The sequence below is a fragment of the Mobula birostris genome, chromosome 6, assembly GCF_030028105.1.
Source record: "Mobula birostris isolate sMobBir1 chromosome 6, sMobBir1.hap1, whole genome shotgun sequence".
Lineage (NCBI taxonomy): Eukaryota > Metazoa > Chordata > Chondrichthyes > Myliobatiformes > Myliobatidae > Mobula > Mobula birostris.
The window spans coordinates 1,501,392-1,519,085 of NC_092375.1; the positions used below are offsets into that span (position 1 = coordinate 1,501,392).

General features: G+C 49.8%; 1 protein-coding gene across 1 annotated transcript in view; it reads right to left on the reverse strand.

Moving 5' to 3' along the window:
* The window catches only part of hsf2bp (heat shock transcription factor 2 binding protein), a 98,370-nt gene extending 81,530 nt beyond the window's left edge, over window positions 1–16,840 (reverse strand). Inside the window, exons 1-2 of the mRNA XM_072262174.1 lie at window positions 16,623–16,840; window positions 2,765–2,933 (exon numbers count right to left, since the gene is read on the reverse strand). Of these exons, the coding sequence (XP_072118275.1) occupies window positions 2,765–2,933; window positions 16,623–16,840 (387 nt within the window). The remainder of the gene's footprint in view (window positions 1–2,764; window positions 2,934–16,622) is intronic.
* Window positions 16,841–17,694: the final 854 nt, after the last annotated feature.

The following is a 17,694-nucleotide window of genomic DNA, read 5'->3' on the forward strand; positions in this document are numbered from 1 at the left end:
CAAGGACAGTCTGAAAATCCTCTGGAGTATGGGCCACAAGAGCACAGTCGTCTGCATACTGCAGCTCCAGGACCCGCTCTCTATGGAGCCTCCTGATGTCAAAGAGGTTGCCATTTAATCTGATGTCCACTGCCACACCGCTGCTGTCTTCAATCTCAGGTCAGGTCACTCGTCTGAGTGCTACTGGTACCACATAACCCAGTACTACCTATCGCATGGTTGGGTGGTCGATGACTAAACCAGCTCCCCCACCAGGCTTGCCTGGTGAGGAGGGTGGCTAGACACCCTGCAGGACGAAAAACAAGGCCTGTCAAAGGGCGGATGAATCCTCTCGTAGGGTCGATGGCCATCTAGCAAACACATGCCATGAAGCGCGGAAAGGGCACCCTTGCATCGAAGTTTAGTCTGGCTATCACTGCAACAGAACTTCCCCCAGCCGTCTTGGACCCCACCATGCCGCTAGATCTGGGAGGGGATGTCGAGAGGGTGGGTCTGGACCTGTACAACCCCCTACTCACCTAAAATCCACTCACGCACACGCTGTTCCTTTCTGAGGAGTGGGTTAACCACTCCAGGATGCACATATCAAACCCCACTACCTGACTGAAAGGAACCATCATCATCCTATGGGATGGATAGCCAGAGAGAGAGTCTTCAATCTCGTTGTGGAGAAGCTTGGTAACACATGAGAGGAAGATGTTAAAGAGCACTGGCGCTAGCACACACCCCTGCCTCACTCCTGTGCATACAAGGAAGGGCTCGGACTCTTGTCCTCCTATGGTCAACTGAGCAGTCATCCCATCGTGGAACTGGCAGAGGATGTTAACAAATTTATTGGGACAGCCAAACCTGAGGAGGACATTCCATAAGAGTTCCCTTTGCACAGTGTCGAATGCTTTGGAGAGGTGAACAAAGGCCATAAACAGGTCCTGATGTTGCTTCCGGCTCTCTTCCTGAAGCTGCCGGGCTGTGAAGATCATGTCGATCGTGCTCCTGTTCTTCCTAAATCCACACTGCAATTCAGGCAGCATTAACTCAGTGATGTTGCTAATGAGTCTCTGAAGCATCACCTTAGCCAGGACTTTTCCAGCAACAAAAAGGAGTGATATGCCCCTACTATTGCCACAGATGGCCTTGTCAACCCTTGTTCTTATAAATGACAACGATGTTTGCATTTCTCCATTGCTGTGGGATGTTCTCATCAGTCTAGGCCTTGGTGATGCACTGGTAGAAGGTGCGCATACACATGTACCCTCCGTTCTTCAGTAACTCAGCAAGGATATTGTCAGTGCTAGAGGACATGTTGTTCTTAAGGGAATGGACAGCTGATTCCACCGAGATGCAACACAGAGCATCATTCCTGCCCGTGGCCATCAAACTTTACAACTCCTCCCTTGGAGGGTCAGACACCCTGAGCCAATAGGCTGGTCTTGGACTTACTTTTCTGGCATAATTTACATATTACTATTTAACTATTTATTATTTATGGTGCAACTGTAATGAAAACCAATTTCCCCCAGGATCAATAAAGTATGACTATGACTATGATAGAACCTCCTAGAAGGTTGGCGGTAGACTGAGGTGGTGGATAGGAGGAAGTTCAGGCAGTTCGTCCAGGATAGTGGGGTCTGAGTCAGAGTCCTGATTAAGCAGGGTGTTAAAATGCTCAGCCCACCTCAGCAAAATGGTATTCTGATTCTTCAGAAGTGTTAGACCACCTGCTGTTTTCAGGGGAGTAACGCATTGATTTATTGTGCTGTAGATGGTTTTGACAGCATTGTAAAAATTATGTATGTCATTATTATCGGCAAAGGACTGGATTTCATGTGCCTTTTCAGTCCACCACTCATTTTGTATGGCCCATATTGCCTTTTGCACTTTCCTCCGAGCTGCCCGCCAATGCTGCCTGATGGTGGTGGATGATGGGTTGTCTAAAGTTGCCCGGTGTGCTTTGTGCATGTCCTTAAGCAAGTTGTGGATGGTGTCTGAGTTATCGTCAAACCAGTCTTGGTGGTTCCTGCTCTTATGACCAATGGATTGGGCTGCTGCCTCATAGAGCGCAGAGGTGATATAGGTCCACTGTTGTTCCATGGTATTTTCTGAGCTCAGACAAGGTTCCAGTTCCCTAGGATGCGTCGAGACTCACTTGCGTTTCTCAGGCGGTTGCAATTTAGCTGCTTTTTATTAGGCTTTTGCAGCCGCAAGGGGAGACGCACTTTCTTATGGAGTTTGGCCACAATCATACGGTGGTCAGTCCAGCACTCTGTACCTCTCATGGTACGGGTGATGAGAACATCCTTGATGTCACTACATCTCACAATGATGAAGTCGATCATGTGCCAATGTTTAGAGCGAGGGTGCATCCACGAGGTCTTATATTTTGCCTTCTGCTGGAAGATGGTGTTGGTTATGGTAAGGTTATGCTCAGAGCAAAGAGTAAGTAGCCTCATGCCATTTGCATTCACCATGCCAATACCATGCCTACCTAGCACTCCACTCCATATCCTGTTGTTCTGTCCCATCCTAGCGTTGAAGTCCCCAAGCAAAAGGATTTTATCATTCTTAGGGATCCAGCAAACAGCTTCATCCAATAAAAGCCTTCCTTGGCCTCATTCTCAGATGGCAAAGTTGGTGCATAGGCACTGAGAAGCGTGGCATAACATTTCTTTGCCAGAGGGATACGGAGGGTCATTAATCTTTCACTAATGCCAACAGGTGTTTCTGTGAGACTTGGTAGAAAGGTGTTCTTGATGGCCAAGCCTACTCTGTAGAGATGTTGTCCACCTGGGGGGAAACCTTTCCAGAAGAAGATGTAACCCATCCCTTCCTCTGTTACAGAACCTTCATCCAGGAGCCTGGTCTCACTCAGGACAGCAATGTCGATGTTGTAGCGCCTCAGCTCAGCAGCGATTAAGGGTGTTCTCCGGTGAGGTCTGTCAGAGATGCCACACGAGTCCAGGAGAGTCCTTACGTTCCGTGTTGCCAGTTTTAGGTTGTATTGTTTCTTATTTCGACCGCAGTAGTGGAATAACCCAATCGGCGCGGTAACCTATCCAGGTGAGTGATTGAATGAGCAATTTTTAGGCCATCTTTTCTAGGCCCTTCCCCAATTGGGGTGAGCAGTGTGGTCCCTAAATAGGGCTGCTCAGTCGCACAGGGGTCTGCCGAAAACAGCTGCCACTCAGTCCCAGCTGCTAGCAACCAAATACCCTGTGCCGCTGCCATGCAGGGCTCTGACTAGGAGCTCCCAGTCCATTCGTACCTGCTCCTGTTGCCAGACAGCCCATCGCAGTCAGACTTCAACCATATGTAAGGTCCCGGTATTGTTCACCATGGTCAGAGGTGGAGACCTGCGCAAGGAAGATTTTAAAGTGCCACATCACCATCCCCAGTAGCACTATCTTGACCATGATCAGGTAAATCCTGGTGTCAAGGGTGTTCCCAGGACAAGCAGTCCCACATCTTGGCTGCAGGACGCTGCTGGGTCCCTGGTCTGTTAAGGCCCGCCTATTGTGCGCCGCCAGCGCATTGCTTTTCTGTCAGAGTGTGCTCCCTTAGCCTCGTCTCAACAGACTTACCACAAGGCAGTGGGGCTATTTGTCCATAGCTGGGACAGTGGTTGACGGGCGCCAGGGCATGTCCACACAGTGGTGGGCCTGCACGCCACATCTCTGGGGCCCACTGCTGCTGCGAGATCCCCTGTAGTTTAGCCTGGGACTGTAAGATAACCAGTTTCCATGTGTGGCCCCGAGGAGGCACTGCAGGAGTCTTGGTGGTGGAGAGGCTGTGTACTGGCAGAAGGAGGCTTACACACTCGGCTCCTCTTTTCACCCTCTATAAGGAGGCTAGCCAGTGGCAATAGCTATAAGCAGAGAGTAGCAAGCAGAGAGCACTATGCGGTATACAGCATGCAGCAACTACAAGCACTACTGCACTACTGCACTAGATGCTTCACATGCACCCTGTGAGCAAATACTCCCACCCACACACATACAGAGAGTAGAGCAGTGGGCTAAGCACACACCCCTGAGGTGCCCCAGTGTTGATTGTCTGCAAAGAGAATATGTTATCACCAATCTGCACAGACTGTAGTTTTCCATTTAGGAAGTCAAGGATCCAATTGCAGAGGGAGGTACAGAGGCCTGGGTTCTGTAACTTCTCAATCAGGATTGTGGGAATGATGGTGTTAAATGCTGAGCTATAGTCTATGAACCACATCCTGACGTAGGTGTCTGTGTTGCCCAGGTGGTCTAAAGCTGTGTGAAGAGCCATGGAGATTGCGTCTGCAGTTGACCTATTGTGGTGATAGGCAAATTGCAATGGGTCCAGGTCCTCGCTGAGGCAGGAGTTCAGTCTAGTCATAACCAACCTCTCAAAGCATTTCACTGTCGATGTGAGTGCTACAGGGTGATAGTCGTTAATGCAGCCCACATTATCCTTCTTAGGCACTGGTATAATTGTTGCAAGTGGGACCTTCTGCCCATAGCAGTGAGAAGTTGAAAATGTCCTTGAATACTCCCGCTAGTTGTTTGGCACAGGTTTTCAGAGCCTTACCAGGTAGTCCATCGGGTCCTTCCGCCTTGTGAGAGTTCACTCTCTTTAAAGACAGTCTAACATCAGCTTCTGAGACGGAGATCAGAGGGTCATCATGTGCAGCAGGGATTTTCACAGCTGTAGTTGTATTCTCCCTTTCAAAGCGGGCATAGAGTTCATCTGGTAGTGAAGCATCGCTGCCATTCATGCTATTGGGTTTCGCTTTGTAGGAAGTAATGTCTTGCAGTCCCTGCCAGAGTTGCCGTGCATCTGATATCGCCTCCAACCTTGTTCCAAATTGTCCCTTCGCCCTTCCCAGCTCTCCAACTCACAATTGATGTGCCGATTATAGCCGAGTTCCCACCAAGCTTTCCCCTTTTAAACTTCACTCCTGGACCTGTGCGCCACCTCTGCTCTTGGAGCTCCCCAACTCACGATTGGAGTGCCGGTTATCAGTTGGTTAAGTGAGTGGGCAAGGGTAACTGGCACACCAGTCGTGTGTTAGAGAGCAGGGAAGGTTCAGACATAAAAGAGAGACACTGCCTTGTGGAGTGGTTATCAACAGAGTGGTCTGAGTCCGAGTGGTAGGGCTTCAGTGAGGTAAGTGGGTAAGTGGGCTTTGTTTTCTCCTTGCGTTTTTGAGGAATAGAGAGCACGTCTGTAGGGTTAGTACTTTGCTCTGGATGTCAGATGTGGGAATCCTGGGAACCTTCCAGTCTCCCAGATGGCCACACCTGTACCAGGTGCACCGAGATACAGCTCCTGAGAGACCGTGTTAGGGATCTGGAGCTGTGGCTCGATGACCGACAGCTTACTAGGGAGAGTGAACAGGAGACAGAGGAGCTACAGGGAGTCAGTCACCCCGAGGCTGCAGGAGTTAGATAAGTGGGTAACTGTCAGGGAAGGGATGGGAAGAGCTCAGGTAGTAGAGAGTACCCCCGTGGCCATCCCCCTCAGTAATCGTTATCTCATTTTGAATGCTGTTGTGGGGGGGGGGGGGGGGGGGATGACCTGACAGAGGATGACCACGGTGATCGGGTCTCTGACACTGAGACTGGGTCCAATGTTCAGAAGGGAAAGAGGAAGATGAGGAATGTGGTAGTGATAGGGGATTCCACAGTGAGGGGAACAGACAGGAGGTTCTGTCAGCCTGATAGAGATACCTACATGGTGCGTTGCCTGCTTCCCAGGTGCCAGGGTACAGGATATCTCGGATCGGATGCAGAGTATTCTGAAGGGAGAGGGTGAACAGTCAGAAGTCTTGCTACACGTTGGTACCCCTGACATAGGTAGAAAAAAGAAGGAGGTCCTGAAGACAGAATTCAGGGAGTTGGGTAGGAAGCTGAAAAGCAGGACCTCCAGGGTAGTAATCTCAGGATTGCTGCCTGTGCCACGTGCTAACGAGTGCAAGAATAGCATGATCAGGCACATTAATGCATGGCTGAGAGACTAGCACGGGTAGAGCATTTGCTGGTCGGCAGATTACAGATAGTGGGAATAAAGTGATCCTATTCTGGCTGGCTGCCAATTACCAGTGGAGTTCCACAGGGGTCGGTGTTGGGACCACTGCTTTTTATGATTGTAAGGGGGTTTCGTCTTTTATGTTACTGCGAAGGATAATTAAAATGGCTTCTTTGTTATGTTATAAACGGGAATGCTTCTTTGTTATGTTAAACGCTGAGAAAGCTTTGCGCTTGCAGCTTGTTGTGGGTGAGGGGTGATAAGAGGATGTTATGAACCAATTGGGATAGTTGTTATGACTTTGGTGTATCTGGAAGATTTGTATGCACGGGGTTTTGGGGCAGAAGGCGGGAGAGAGAGACAGAGGATGGACCAGGTGCTGTGAGTCTGCTAACAGGGTCGGACCCTGAGGCGAGGAGAGGAGATGGAGACGGACTCGTGTGGAGCGTCTGGTTGACCACCGTTGTTGGTCCCAGGCGGCCGGTCGAGGTGGTCTGAGGGGTCGCAGGGTGAAGAAGGAGGGTCCGGAGTTCCAACTGTGCGCAAAGGGATTGAACTTTGATAAGTGTGGTGCCTTTTATTTTCCTTTTATATTTTATTCTCTATTAATTATATAGTTCCAGTAATATCTATAAACTGTATATCATTTAATTGCATCTGGTGTATTGTCTGTTATTTGGGCAGCATGGGGTACATCACACAGCATCCACACAAACTAATTACCCAGTTTGGCTGGGCCGAGGGCTGTTTTCCTAGATGACAGCGAGCCGAGCGACCATCAGGGTGGCCAGGGGGTTACACGATGTATGTCAATGATTTGGACTGTGGGATTAATCAATTTGCGGGCAAATTTGCTGCTGATACAAAGATAGGTGGAGGAGTGGATAGTTTTGAGGAAACAGAGAACCTGCAGAGAGATTTAGATAGTTTAGGGGAACGGGCAAATAAGTGGCAAATGAAATACGTTGTTGGAAATTGTATGGTCATGCACTTTGGTGGAAGAAATAAACGGGCAGACTATCATTTAGATAGGGAGAGAATTCAAAATGCAAAGATGCAAAGGGACTTGGGAGTCCTTGTGCAGGACACCCTAAAGGTTAACTTCCAGGTTGAGCCGGTGGTGAAGAAGGCAAATGCAATGTTGGCATTTATTTCTAGAGGTATAGAATATAAAAGCAGGGATGTGATGGTGAGAATCAATAAGGCACTTGTGAGACCACACTTCGAGTATTGTGTGCAGTTTTGGGCTCCTTATTTTAGAAAGGATATACTGACATTGGAGAGGGTTCAGAGAAAATTCACAAGAATGATTCCAGGAATGAAAGGGTTATCGTATGAGGAACATCTGGCAGCTCTTGGGCTGTATTCCCTGGAGTTCAGGAGAATGAGGGGGGATCTCATAGAAACATTCCGAATGTTAAAAGGCCTGAACTGATTAGATATGGCAAAGTCATTTCCCATGGTAGGGAATTCTAGGACAAGAGGGCACAACTTCAGGCTTGAAGGACGTCCATTTTGAATAGAGATGTGGAGAAATTACTTTAGTCAGACAGTGGTAAATCTATGGAATTTGTTGCCACGAGTGGCTGTGGAGGCCAAGTCATTGGGTGTATTTAAGGCAGAGATAGATAGGTTCTTGATTAGCCAGGGCATCAGGGGGTATGGGGAGAAGGCAGGGGAGTGGAAATGACTGGATGAAATGGATCAGCCCATGATTGAATGGTGGAGCAGACTCGATGGGTTGAATGGCCTACTTCTGCTCCTATATCTTATGGTCTTATGGTCTTAAAACGTAACAAGAACATCGAGACCCAAACTCCCCCCCATGTACAAGAACATCGACCCACAAATCCCCCTCCCTGTACAACAATGAACAAGAACATCGACACCCAAACCCCATCCCCATACAAAACGTAACAAGAATATTGACCCTGAAACCCCCAATCCATACAAAACACAGCAAGAATTTCAACCCCCAAACCGCCCCCCCTGCAAAACATACCAAGAATATCGATCCCCGAATTCCATCCCTGTACAAACTGCAACACGAACATCGACCCCCAAATCGCCCGCCCCTGTAGAAAACATTAAAAAATTGAGCCCAAACCCACTTCCCCATACAAAAGGTAATGTGGACATCGACCCCAAACCCCTTCCCTCACACAAAATGTAACAAGACCATCGATCCCTCCCCCAAACCCCCTCCCCTGTAGGAATTGTAACAACATCGATCCACAATCACAACCTCCCTGCATAACGTAAAGCCAACGTTGACTCCCAAACACGCCTCCCTCATAAAAAATGTAACCAGAATATTGAACCCCAAACCATCCGGCCCCGTACAAAAGGCAACAAGAATTTCAACCCCCAAATCCCCCGCCTATACAAAACTTAACAAGAACATCTTCCACAATCCCCCCTCCCCATACAAAAAGCAACAAGAATATCGACACTCAAACATCCATCCCCCGTGCAAAATGTAACCATCTATCAACCCCCAAATCGCCTTCCCCGTACTTAACATAAATATAACATCAATCCCCAAAACCCCCTCCCCATTGAAAATAACACCGTATAACACCTCTCCTCCATACAGAATGTAACAAGAACATCGTCCCTCACCCTCCCCTCCCCTCCCCATACAAAATGCAACAAGAACATCGTCCCTCACCCTCCCCTCCCCTCCCCATACAAAATGTAACAAGAACATCATCCCTCACTCTCCCCTCCCTGTACAAAATGTGATGAGCGCGTCGACCCCCTCCTCTCCCCCAGAAAACAAAACAACATCGACCCTCAAGAACCCCTCCCTGTACAAAACCTAAATATAACATTGACCTTCCCAAAGCCCCCTTCCCTGAACAAAACTTAACAAGACATTGGACTCCCAAACCCCCTCCCCCTTACGAAACGTAACAACAATATCGATTCTCAAACACCCCTCCCTGTACAAAACCTAACTAAACCATCGACCCTGAAATCCCCCTCCCCTTACAAAACGTAGCAAGAACATCAACCTCCAAACTCTCCTACCCAGCACACAATGCAACAAATACCGACCGATAAATATCCCTCTCCTACCCTGTACAAAACATAACACGAATTTTGGCACTGAAACCTCTCCCTCCCCCACACAAAACATAACAAGAACCTTGACCTCCAAACCGCCCTACCCTGAACAAAACGCAAGAGCATTGGCCCTGAAATCCCCCTCTGACTGCAAAAGAAAACTAATAAAAATGCAACAATGCCAGCGACCTCCTTCACTCCCTCCTCCCCCCAACAAAAACCGCAGCCCTTTATTTCCATTATGAACAAACCAAACGCAATTGCCTTACACAGACATCATTATGTCAGAGACCGTTTCTTAAAGTAAACACAACACCTCAATGTCAGTGTTTGTGAATGATGTGGAACAGTTTCCGATATGGACAATATGGGTCATCTGTCACCCATTACATTATGCTACAAGACTATTGAATGGTTCTCTATCACTGTAGATGAACTCTTTGACCTCACAACATGGAAAAGGGGAGGTACAACGATACACCAGTTACTGAAAGTGGGCATGCAGGTACAGCAGGCAGTGAAAAAGGCGAATGGTATGCTGGCATTCATAGCAAGAGGATTCGAGTACAGGAGCAGGGAGGTACTACTGCAGTTGTACAAGGCCTTGGTGAGACCACACCTGGAGTACTGTGTGCAGTTTTGGTCCCCTAATCTGAGGAAAGACATTCTTGCTGTAGAGGGAGTACAAAGAAGGTTCACCAGATTGATTCTTGGGATGGCAGGACTTTCATATGATGAAAGACTGGATCGACTAGGCTTATACTCTCTGGAATTTAGAAGATTGAGGGGGGATCTTATTGAAACGTATAGAATCCTAAAGGGATTGGACAGGCTAGATGCAGGAAGATTGTTCCCAATGTTGGGGAAGTCCAGAACGAGGGGTCACAGTTTGAGGATAAAGGGGAAGCCTTTTAGGACCGAGATGAGGAAAAACTTCTTCACACAGAGAGTGGTGAATCTGTGGAATTCTCTGCCACAGGAAACAGTTGAGGCCAGTTCATTGGCTATATTTAAGAGGGAGTTAGATATGGCCCTTGTGGCTAAAGGGATCAGGGGGTATGGAGGGAAGGCTGATACAGGGTTCTGAGTTGGATGATCAGCCATGATCATACTGAATGGCAGTGCAGGCTCGAAGGGCCAAATGGCCTACTCCTGCACCTATTTTCTATGTTTCTATAGCCTACCTCATTATGACCTTGCACCTTATTGTTTATCTGCACTGCACTTTCTCTGTAGCTGTTACACTTTGTTCCGCATTCTGTTATTGTTTTGCCTTGTTCTATCTTAATGCACTGTGTAAGCACTGTTACCTCCTTCCTGTTGGTAACAATGAGAAGAGAGCATGTCCTGGGTGGTGGGGGTCCTTAATGATGGACGCTGCTCTTCCAAGGCACTGCTCCTTGAAGGTGTCTTGGATACTATGGAGGCTAGTGCCCATAACGGAGCTGACTAATTTTACAACTCTCTGCAGCTTACTTCGATCCTGTACAGTAGCCCCTACCCCCACCAGACGGTGCTGCAGCCAGTTAGAATGCTCTCCATGGTACATCTGTAGAAGTTTGTGCTTGTTTTAGGTGACATTCCAAATTTCCTCAGACTGTTTGTCTTCTTTGTGACTGCATCGATATGTTGGGACCAGGTTAGGTCCTCAGAGATATAAAAACACAGGAACTTGAAATTGCTCACTCTCTCTATGTCTGACCCTTCTTGGTGTGAGGTGTCACATTTTGGGAAGACAAATCAGGGTAACCCTTTTACAGTGAGCAGACAGGGCCTGGGGAAGTGTTGTAGAACAGGGGGACCCAGAGAGGCCCCGGGAAAGTGTTGTAGAACAGAGGGGCACAGACAGGCCCCGGGGAAATGTTGTAGAACAGAGGGACCCAGAGAGGCCCCGGGGAAGTGTTGTAGAACAGAGGGGCACAGACAGGCCCCGGGGAAGTGTTGTAGAACAGAGAGGCACAGGCAGGCCCTGGGGAAGTGTTGTAGAACAGAGAGGCACAGGCAGGCTCCGGGGAAGTGTTGTAGAACAGAGAGGCACAGGCAGGCCCTGGGGAAGTGTTGTAGAACAGAGGGACCCAGCCAGGCCCTGGGGAAGTGTTGTAGAACAGAGGGACCCAGCCAGGCCCTGGGGAAGTATTGTAGAACAGAGGGGCCCAGCCAGACCCCGGGGAAGTGTTGTAGAACAGAGGAGCCCAGACAGGCCCCGGGGAAGTGTTGTAGAACAGAGAGGCACAGGCAGGCCCTGGGGAAGTGTTGTAGAACAGAGAGGCACAGGCAGGCCCTTGGGAAGTGTTGTAGAACAGAGGAGCCCAGACAGGCCTCAGGGAAGTGTTGTAGAACAGAGAGGCACAGACAGGCCCTGGGGAAGTGTTGTAGAACAGAGAGGCCCAGGCAGGCCCTGGGGAAGTGTTGTAGAACAGAGAGGCACAGGCAGGCCCTGGGGAAGTGTTGTAGAACAGAGAGACCCAGACAGGCCCTGGGGAAGTGTTGTAGAACAGAGGGACCCAGACAGGCCCTGGGGAAGTGTTGTAGAACAGAGAGACCCAGACAGGCCCTGGGGAAGTGTTGTAGAACAGAGGGACCCAGACAGGCCCTGGGGAAGTGTTGTAGAACAGAGGGACCCAGACAGGCCCTGGGGAAGTGTTGTAGAACAGAGAGGCCCAGGCAGGCCCTGGGGAAGTGTTGTAGAACAGAGAGGCACAGGCAGGCCCTGGGGAAGTGTTGTAGAACAGAGAGACCCAGACAGGCCCTGGGCAAGTGTTGTAGAACAGAGGGACCCAGACAGGCCCTGGGGAAGTGTTGTAGAACAGAGGGACCCAGACAGGCCCTGGGGAAGTGTTGTAGAACAGAGGGACCCAGACAGGCCCTGGGGAAGTGTTGTAGAACAGAGGGACCCAGACAGGCCCTGGGGAAGTGTTGTAGAACAGAGAGGCCCAGGCAGGCCCTGGGGAAGTGTTGTAGAACAGAGAGGCACAGGCAGGCCCTGGGGAAGTGTTGTAGAACAGAGAGACCCAGACAGGCCCTGGGGAAGTGTTGTAGAACAGAGAGACCCAGACAGGCCCTGGGGAAGTGTTGTAGAACAGAGGGACCCAGACAGGCCCTGGGGAAGTGTTGTAGAACAGAGGGACCCAGACAGGCCCTGGGGAAGTGTTGTAGAACAGAGGGACCCAGACAGGCCCTGGGGAAGTGTTGTAGAACAGAGGGACCCAGACAGGCCCTGGGGAAGTGTTGTAGAACAGAGAGACCCAGACAGGCCCTGGGGAAGTGTTGTAGAACAGAGGGACCCAGACAGGCCCTGGGGAAGTGTTGTAGAACAGAGGGACCCAGACAGGCCCTGGGGAAGTGTTGTAGAACAGAGGGACCCAGACAGGCCCTGGGGAAGTGTTGTAGAACAGAGAGACCCAGACAGGCCCTGGGGAAGTGTTGTAGAACAGAGGGACCCAGACAGGCCCTGGGGAAGTGTTGTAGAACAGAGGGACCCAGACAGGCCCTGGGGAAGTGTTGTAGAACAGAGAGACCCAGACAGGCCCTGGGGAAGTGTTGTAGAACAGAGGGACCCAGACAGGCCCTGGGGAAGTGTTGTAGAACAGAGGGACCCAGACAGGCCCTGGGGAAGTGTTGTAGAACAGAGAGACCCAGACAGGCCCTGGGGAAGTGTTGTAGAACAGAGAGACCCAGACAGGCCTCAGGGAAGTGTTGTAGAACAGAGAGGCACAGGCAGGCTCCGGGGAAGTGTTGTAGAACAGAGAGGCACAGGCAGGCTCCGGGGAAGTGTTGTAGAACAGAGAGGCCCAGGCAGGCCCTGGGGAAGTGTTGTAGAACAGAGGGACCCAGACAGGCCCTGGGGAAGTGTTGTAGAACAGAGAGACCCAGACAGGCCCTGGGGAAGTGTTGTAGAACAGAGGGACCCAGACAGGCTCCGGGGAAGTGTTGTAGAACAGAGAGGCACAGGCAGGCCCTGGGGAAGTGTTGTAGAACAGAGGGACCCAGACAGGCCCTGGGGAAGTGTTGTAGAACAGAGGGACCCAGACAGGCCCTGGGGAAGTGTTGTAGAACAGAGGGACCCAGACAGGCCCTGGGGAAGTGTTGTAGAACAGAGGGACCCAGACAGGCCCTGGGGAAGTGTTGTAGAACAGAGGGACCCAGACAGGGGTACAGGTACATGGTTCCCTGAAAGCGGCACAAAGATAGACAGGATGAAGGAGTCCTTATGCAGGGCTCCCTAAAGGTTTACTTGCAGGTTGAGTCGGTGGTAAGGAATGTTAGCATTCATTTCAAGAGGACTAGTTGAGGCTTTATAAGGTATTGGTCAGACTGCATTTGGAGTACAGTGAGCAGTTTGGAGCCCCTTATCTAAGAAAGGATGTGGTGGCATTGGACAGAGTCCAGAGGAAGTTCTCAAGAATGATCCTGGGAATGAAAGGGTTAAAGTATGAGGAGCATTTCAATGCTCTCAGCCTGCACTCACCGGAGATTAGAAGAATGAGAGGGAGATCTCATTAAAACCCATCCAACATTGAAAGGCCTAGACAGAGTGGACATGGAGAGGATCTTTCCAATAGTTGGGGAGTCTTGGACCAGAGACCACAATATCAGAATAGAAGGACATCGCTTTAGACAAAGGTGAGGAGACATTTCTTTAGCCAGAAGGTGGTGAAGCTGTGGAATTACTTGCCATAGATGCCTGTGGAGGCCAAGTATTTTATAGTGGGGTTGATGCTTCTTGATCAGTCAGGTAATTAAAGGTTATGGGTAGAAGACAGGAGAATGGGGTTGAGAGAGACAATAGATCAGCATGATGGAATGGCAGAGCAGACTCGATGGGCTGGATGGTCTAATTCTGCTCCTATGTCTTATGGTCTTATAGTAATGATCTGATCTGTATGAACAGTACGTAAGACAAGCTTTTCACTGTATCTCGGTAAATGTCACAAGAATAAACCAATTGCAATGTCATAGTGGAGATAGAGGAAATAGCAGAGGTACTTAATGAGTACTTTACTTCAGTACTCACTATGGAAAAGGATCCTGGCGATTGTAGGGATGAGTTTCCTTTCTGCTGCCTCCCACCCTTCTTAAATAGCGGAGTAACATTTGCAATTTTCCGATCAACCGGTACAATGCCAGAATCTATTGGTTCTAGAAAGATCTTCATTAATGCCTCCGCAATCTCTCCAGCTACTTCCTTCAGAACTCGAGGGTGCATTCCATCGGGTCCAGGAGATTTATCCACCCTCAGACCATTAAGCTTCCTGAGCACCTTTTCAGTCGTAATTTTCTCTGCACAAACTTCACTTCCCCGACATTCTTGAATGTCCGGTATACTGCAGATGTCTTCCGCTGTGAAGATGCAAAATACGCATTCAGTTCCTCTGCCATCTCTGCATCTCTCATTAAAATACAAATGGTTTGTATCTTCAGTGTCATTTTCTATTGGTCCTATATCTACCTGCGACTCTCTTTTATCCTTTATATACTTAAAAAAGACGTAGGCAAATTGGAAGAATGGGCAAAAAAAGTGGCAGATGGAATACAAGTGTTGGGAAATGTATGATAATACATTTTTGGTAAAGGAAACAATAGTGCAGACTATTACCTAAATGGGGAGAAGGTTCAAACATCAGAGGTGCAGAGGGTCTTGGGAATTCTTGTGAAGACTCCTAGCAGGTTAATTTACAGGTTGAGTCTGAGGTGAAGAAGGCAAATATAATGTTGGCACTTATTTGAAGGGGAATAAAATATGAAAATAAGGAAGATAATATTGAGCTTTTATAGGGCACTAATCAGGCTACACTTGGAGTGTTGTCAACAGTTTCGGGCTGCATATTTCAAAAAAGATGCATTGTCATTAGAGAGAGTCCAGAATGAAGGGGTTGACGTATGAGGAGCGTTTGGCAGATTTGGCCCGGAACTCGCTGGAATTTAGAAGAATTCGGGGGGTGGGGGGGCGGTGGGATCTCATTGAAACCTACCAAATGTTGAAAGGACTAGATAGGGTGGATGTGGAGAGGATGTTTCCTATGGTGGGGGTATCCAGAACTAGAGGGCACAGCTTCAAAGTTGAAGGATGACCTTTTAGAACAGAGGTCAGGAAGAAATCTTTTAGCTAGAGAGTGGAATGCTGTCCCAGAGACTGTGATAGAGGTCAAGTCAGTGGGGAAATTTAAGGCGGAAGTTGATAGTTTCCTGATCAGTCAGATCATCAAAGGACATGGCGAAAAAGCAGGTGTGTGGGGTTGAGTGAGGTCTGGGATCAGCCGTGATGGAATGCTGGAGCAGACTCGATGGGCTGAATGGCCTCATTCTGCTCCTCTGTCTCCTGGTCTCATGGAACTGCTGAGTTGAGTTTCTCTAGCACTCATTCTTTCTCCCAGATTCCAGCACTACAAGAATCTTGTGTCTTCACCAATTTCCTCTTGTGCTTCCCATGGCAACCTGGGTTAGCTCAGAAATCCGAGGAGGAATAGTGACAGCAGCTGGAGAATGCGGGGTAATTTGCCCATGCCCCAGCCCCTATAATGTCCCAGTTGTTGGTAAATGGGAGGGGTATAATTTTGCTCTGGCACCCATCATACCATGGTTGTCAGAGAATGGAGATAATTTTGTTCAATAGTGCCCCAGTTATGGGTGAATAGAAGTAATTTTCCCCTGGACTTAGCTCTTATAATGGCCCAGTTGCTGGAGAATAGAGGTTAATTTTGCCTTGGCCCCTAGAATACCCCAGATGCTGAAGAATGGGTAAATTTTGCCATGGAGCCTATAATACCCCAGATGCTAGAGAATGGCTTAATTTTGCCCTGGCCCCTATAATACTCCAGTTGCTGGAGGATGGTTTAACTTTGCCTTGGCCCCTAGAATACCCCAGTTGCTGTAGAATAGAGGGTAATTTTTCCCTGGCTCTTATAAATATCACAGATGCTGGATAATGGGGGTTAATTTTGCCCTGGCCACTATAATACCCCAGATACTGGAGAATAGAGGGTTAATTTTGCCCTGGCTGCTTTAATACTCCAAATGCTGGAGAATAGAGGGTAATTTTGACCTGGCCCTTATAATACCACAGATGCTGGCGAATACGGTGTGATTTTGCCCTGGCTCCTATAATACCTGAGATGCTGGAGAATGAGTTAATTTTGCCGTGGCCGGTATAAGACCCCAGATGCTGGAGAATGGAGGGTATTTTTGTCCTGGACCCAATAAAACCCCAGATGCTGGAGAATGGGGGGCAATTTTGCCCTGGCCCCGATTATACCCCAGATGCTGGAGAATGGGGGGCAATTTTCCCCTCGCCCCTATAATACCCCAGAGGCTGGAAAATAGAGGGTGTAGTCGCGCTGATACACAACGAGTGAAAGCAACACACTGAGTTGAGCAGGCTCTGGTTGAACTGTTTACTGTTTCAATTCGCGTGCGCTTAAGTGCTTGCTCCCAGCATCCCCCGCTCTTTGCGGGGTGGAAGTGACGTCGGCTTCCGGTCCGAGGTCTGCCCCGCACTCAGAGCCCTCTCGGTTGCCGCTGGCTGCGGACTCGCCCGCGACTGCTGGAGCCGGTTCGCTTGCCGCTTGGGCGAGCTGCCACATGACCCCCCCACCACCACCGAACTGGCGCTAGGAGGGGCAGAGCCCACAGCCTGCACACTGTCAGTTCCTTTAGGTGACTGGCATCGTCGTTGTGGGGGTGACACCGCAACCGGACGTTCAAGGTCTAAATGCACTGGTTTGAGACAGTCAATGGTAAAAGTCTCTTCACGACCGCCGATGTTGAGAACGCAGGTCATCCCATTATGGCGCACCACCTTGTAGGGTCCTTTGTATGGTCACCGCAGGGGTGGTCTGTGCATGCCACGGCAATCGAAAACATACCTGCTCTGTTGTAGGTCCTTGGTCACGAAAGAGGGTGTTGTTCCGTGATGGGACATCGGGACTGGGGCAAGTGTTCCAAGCCGCTCCCGGAGTTTAGTTAGGACCGCCGTAGGTGTGTCCTCCTGGCCACGGGGTGCTGGCACAAACTCACCGGGAACTGTGGCGGGGAACCGTAAACAAGTTCAGCCGATGATGCGACCAGGTCCTCCTAGAGTGCTGTGCGGATGCCAAGCAGCACCCAGGGGAGTTCATCAACCCAGTCTGGCCCTCGGAGGCGTGCCATCAGGGCTGACTTCAAATGCCTGTGGAAACGTTCCGCCAGGCCGTTGGACTGCGGGTGGTAAGCAGTTGTTCGGTGGAGCTGGGTTCCGAGGAGTTGTGCCAGCGCAGACCACAAAGCCGATGTGAACTGCACACCCCTGTCTGAAGTGATGTGGGCTGGAAGTCCGAACCGTGCCACCCAGGTGGTAATCAGGGCTCTGGCGCATGTATCCGTGGCCGTGTCAGCGAGTGGGACAGCTTCCGGCCACCTCAGGAAGCTGTCCACCATGGTGAACAGGTATCTCGCTCCTCTCGAAACCGGCAGTGGGCCGATGATGTCCACGTGGACATGTTCAAGCCTCCTATGTGTCGGCTGGAAGGGTTACAGTAGGGCCCTCACGTGCCTCTGGATTTTGGAGGTTTGACAGTGCGTCCCTGTCCTGGCCCAGTGCCCGACCTGCTTGCGTAGGCTGTGCCACACAAACCTGTCTGTGATCAGCCGGATGGT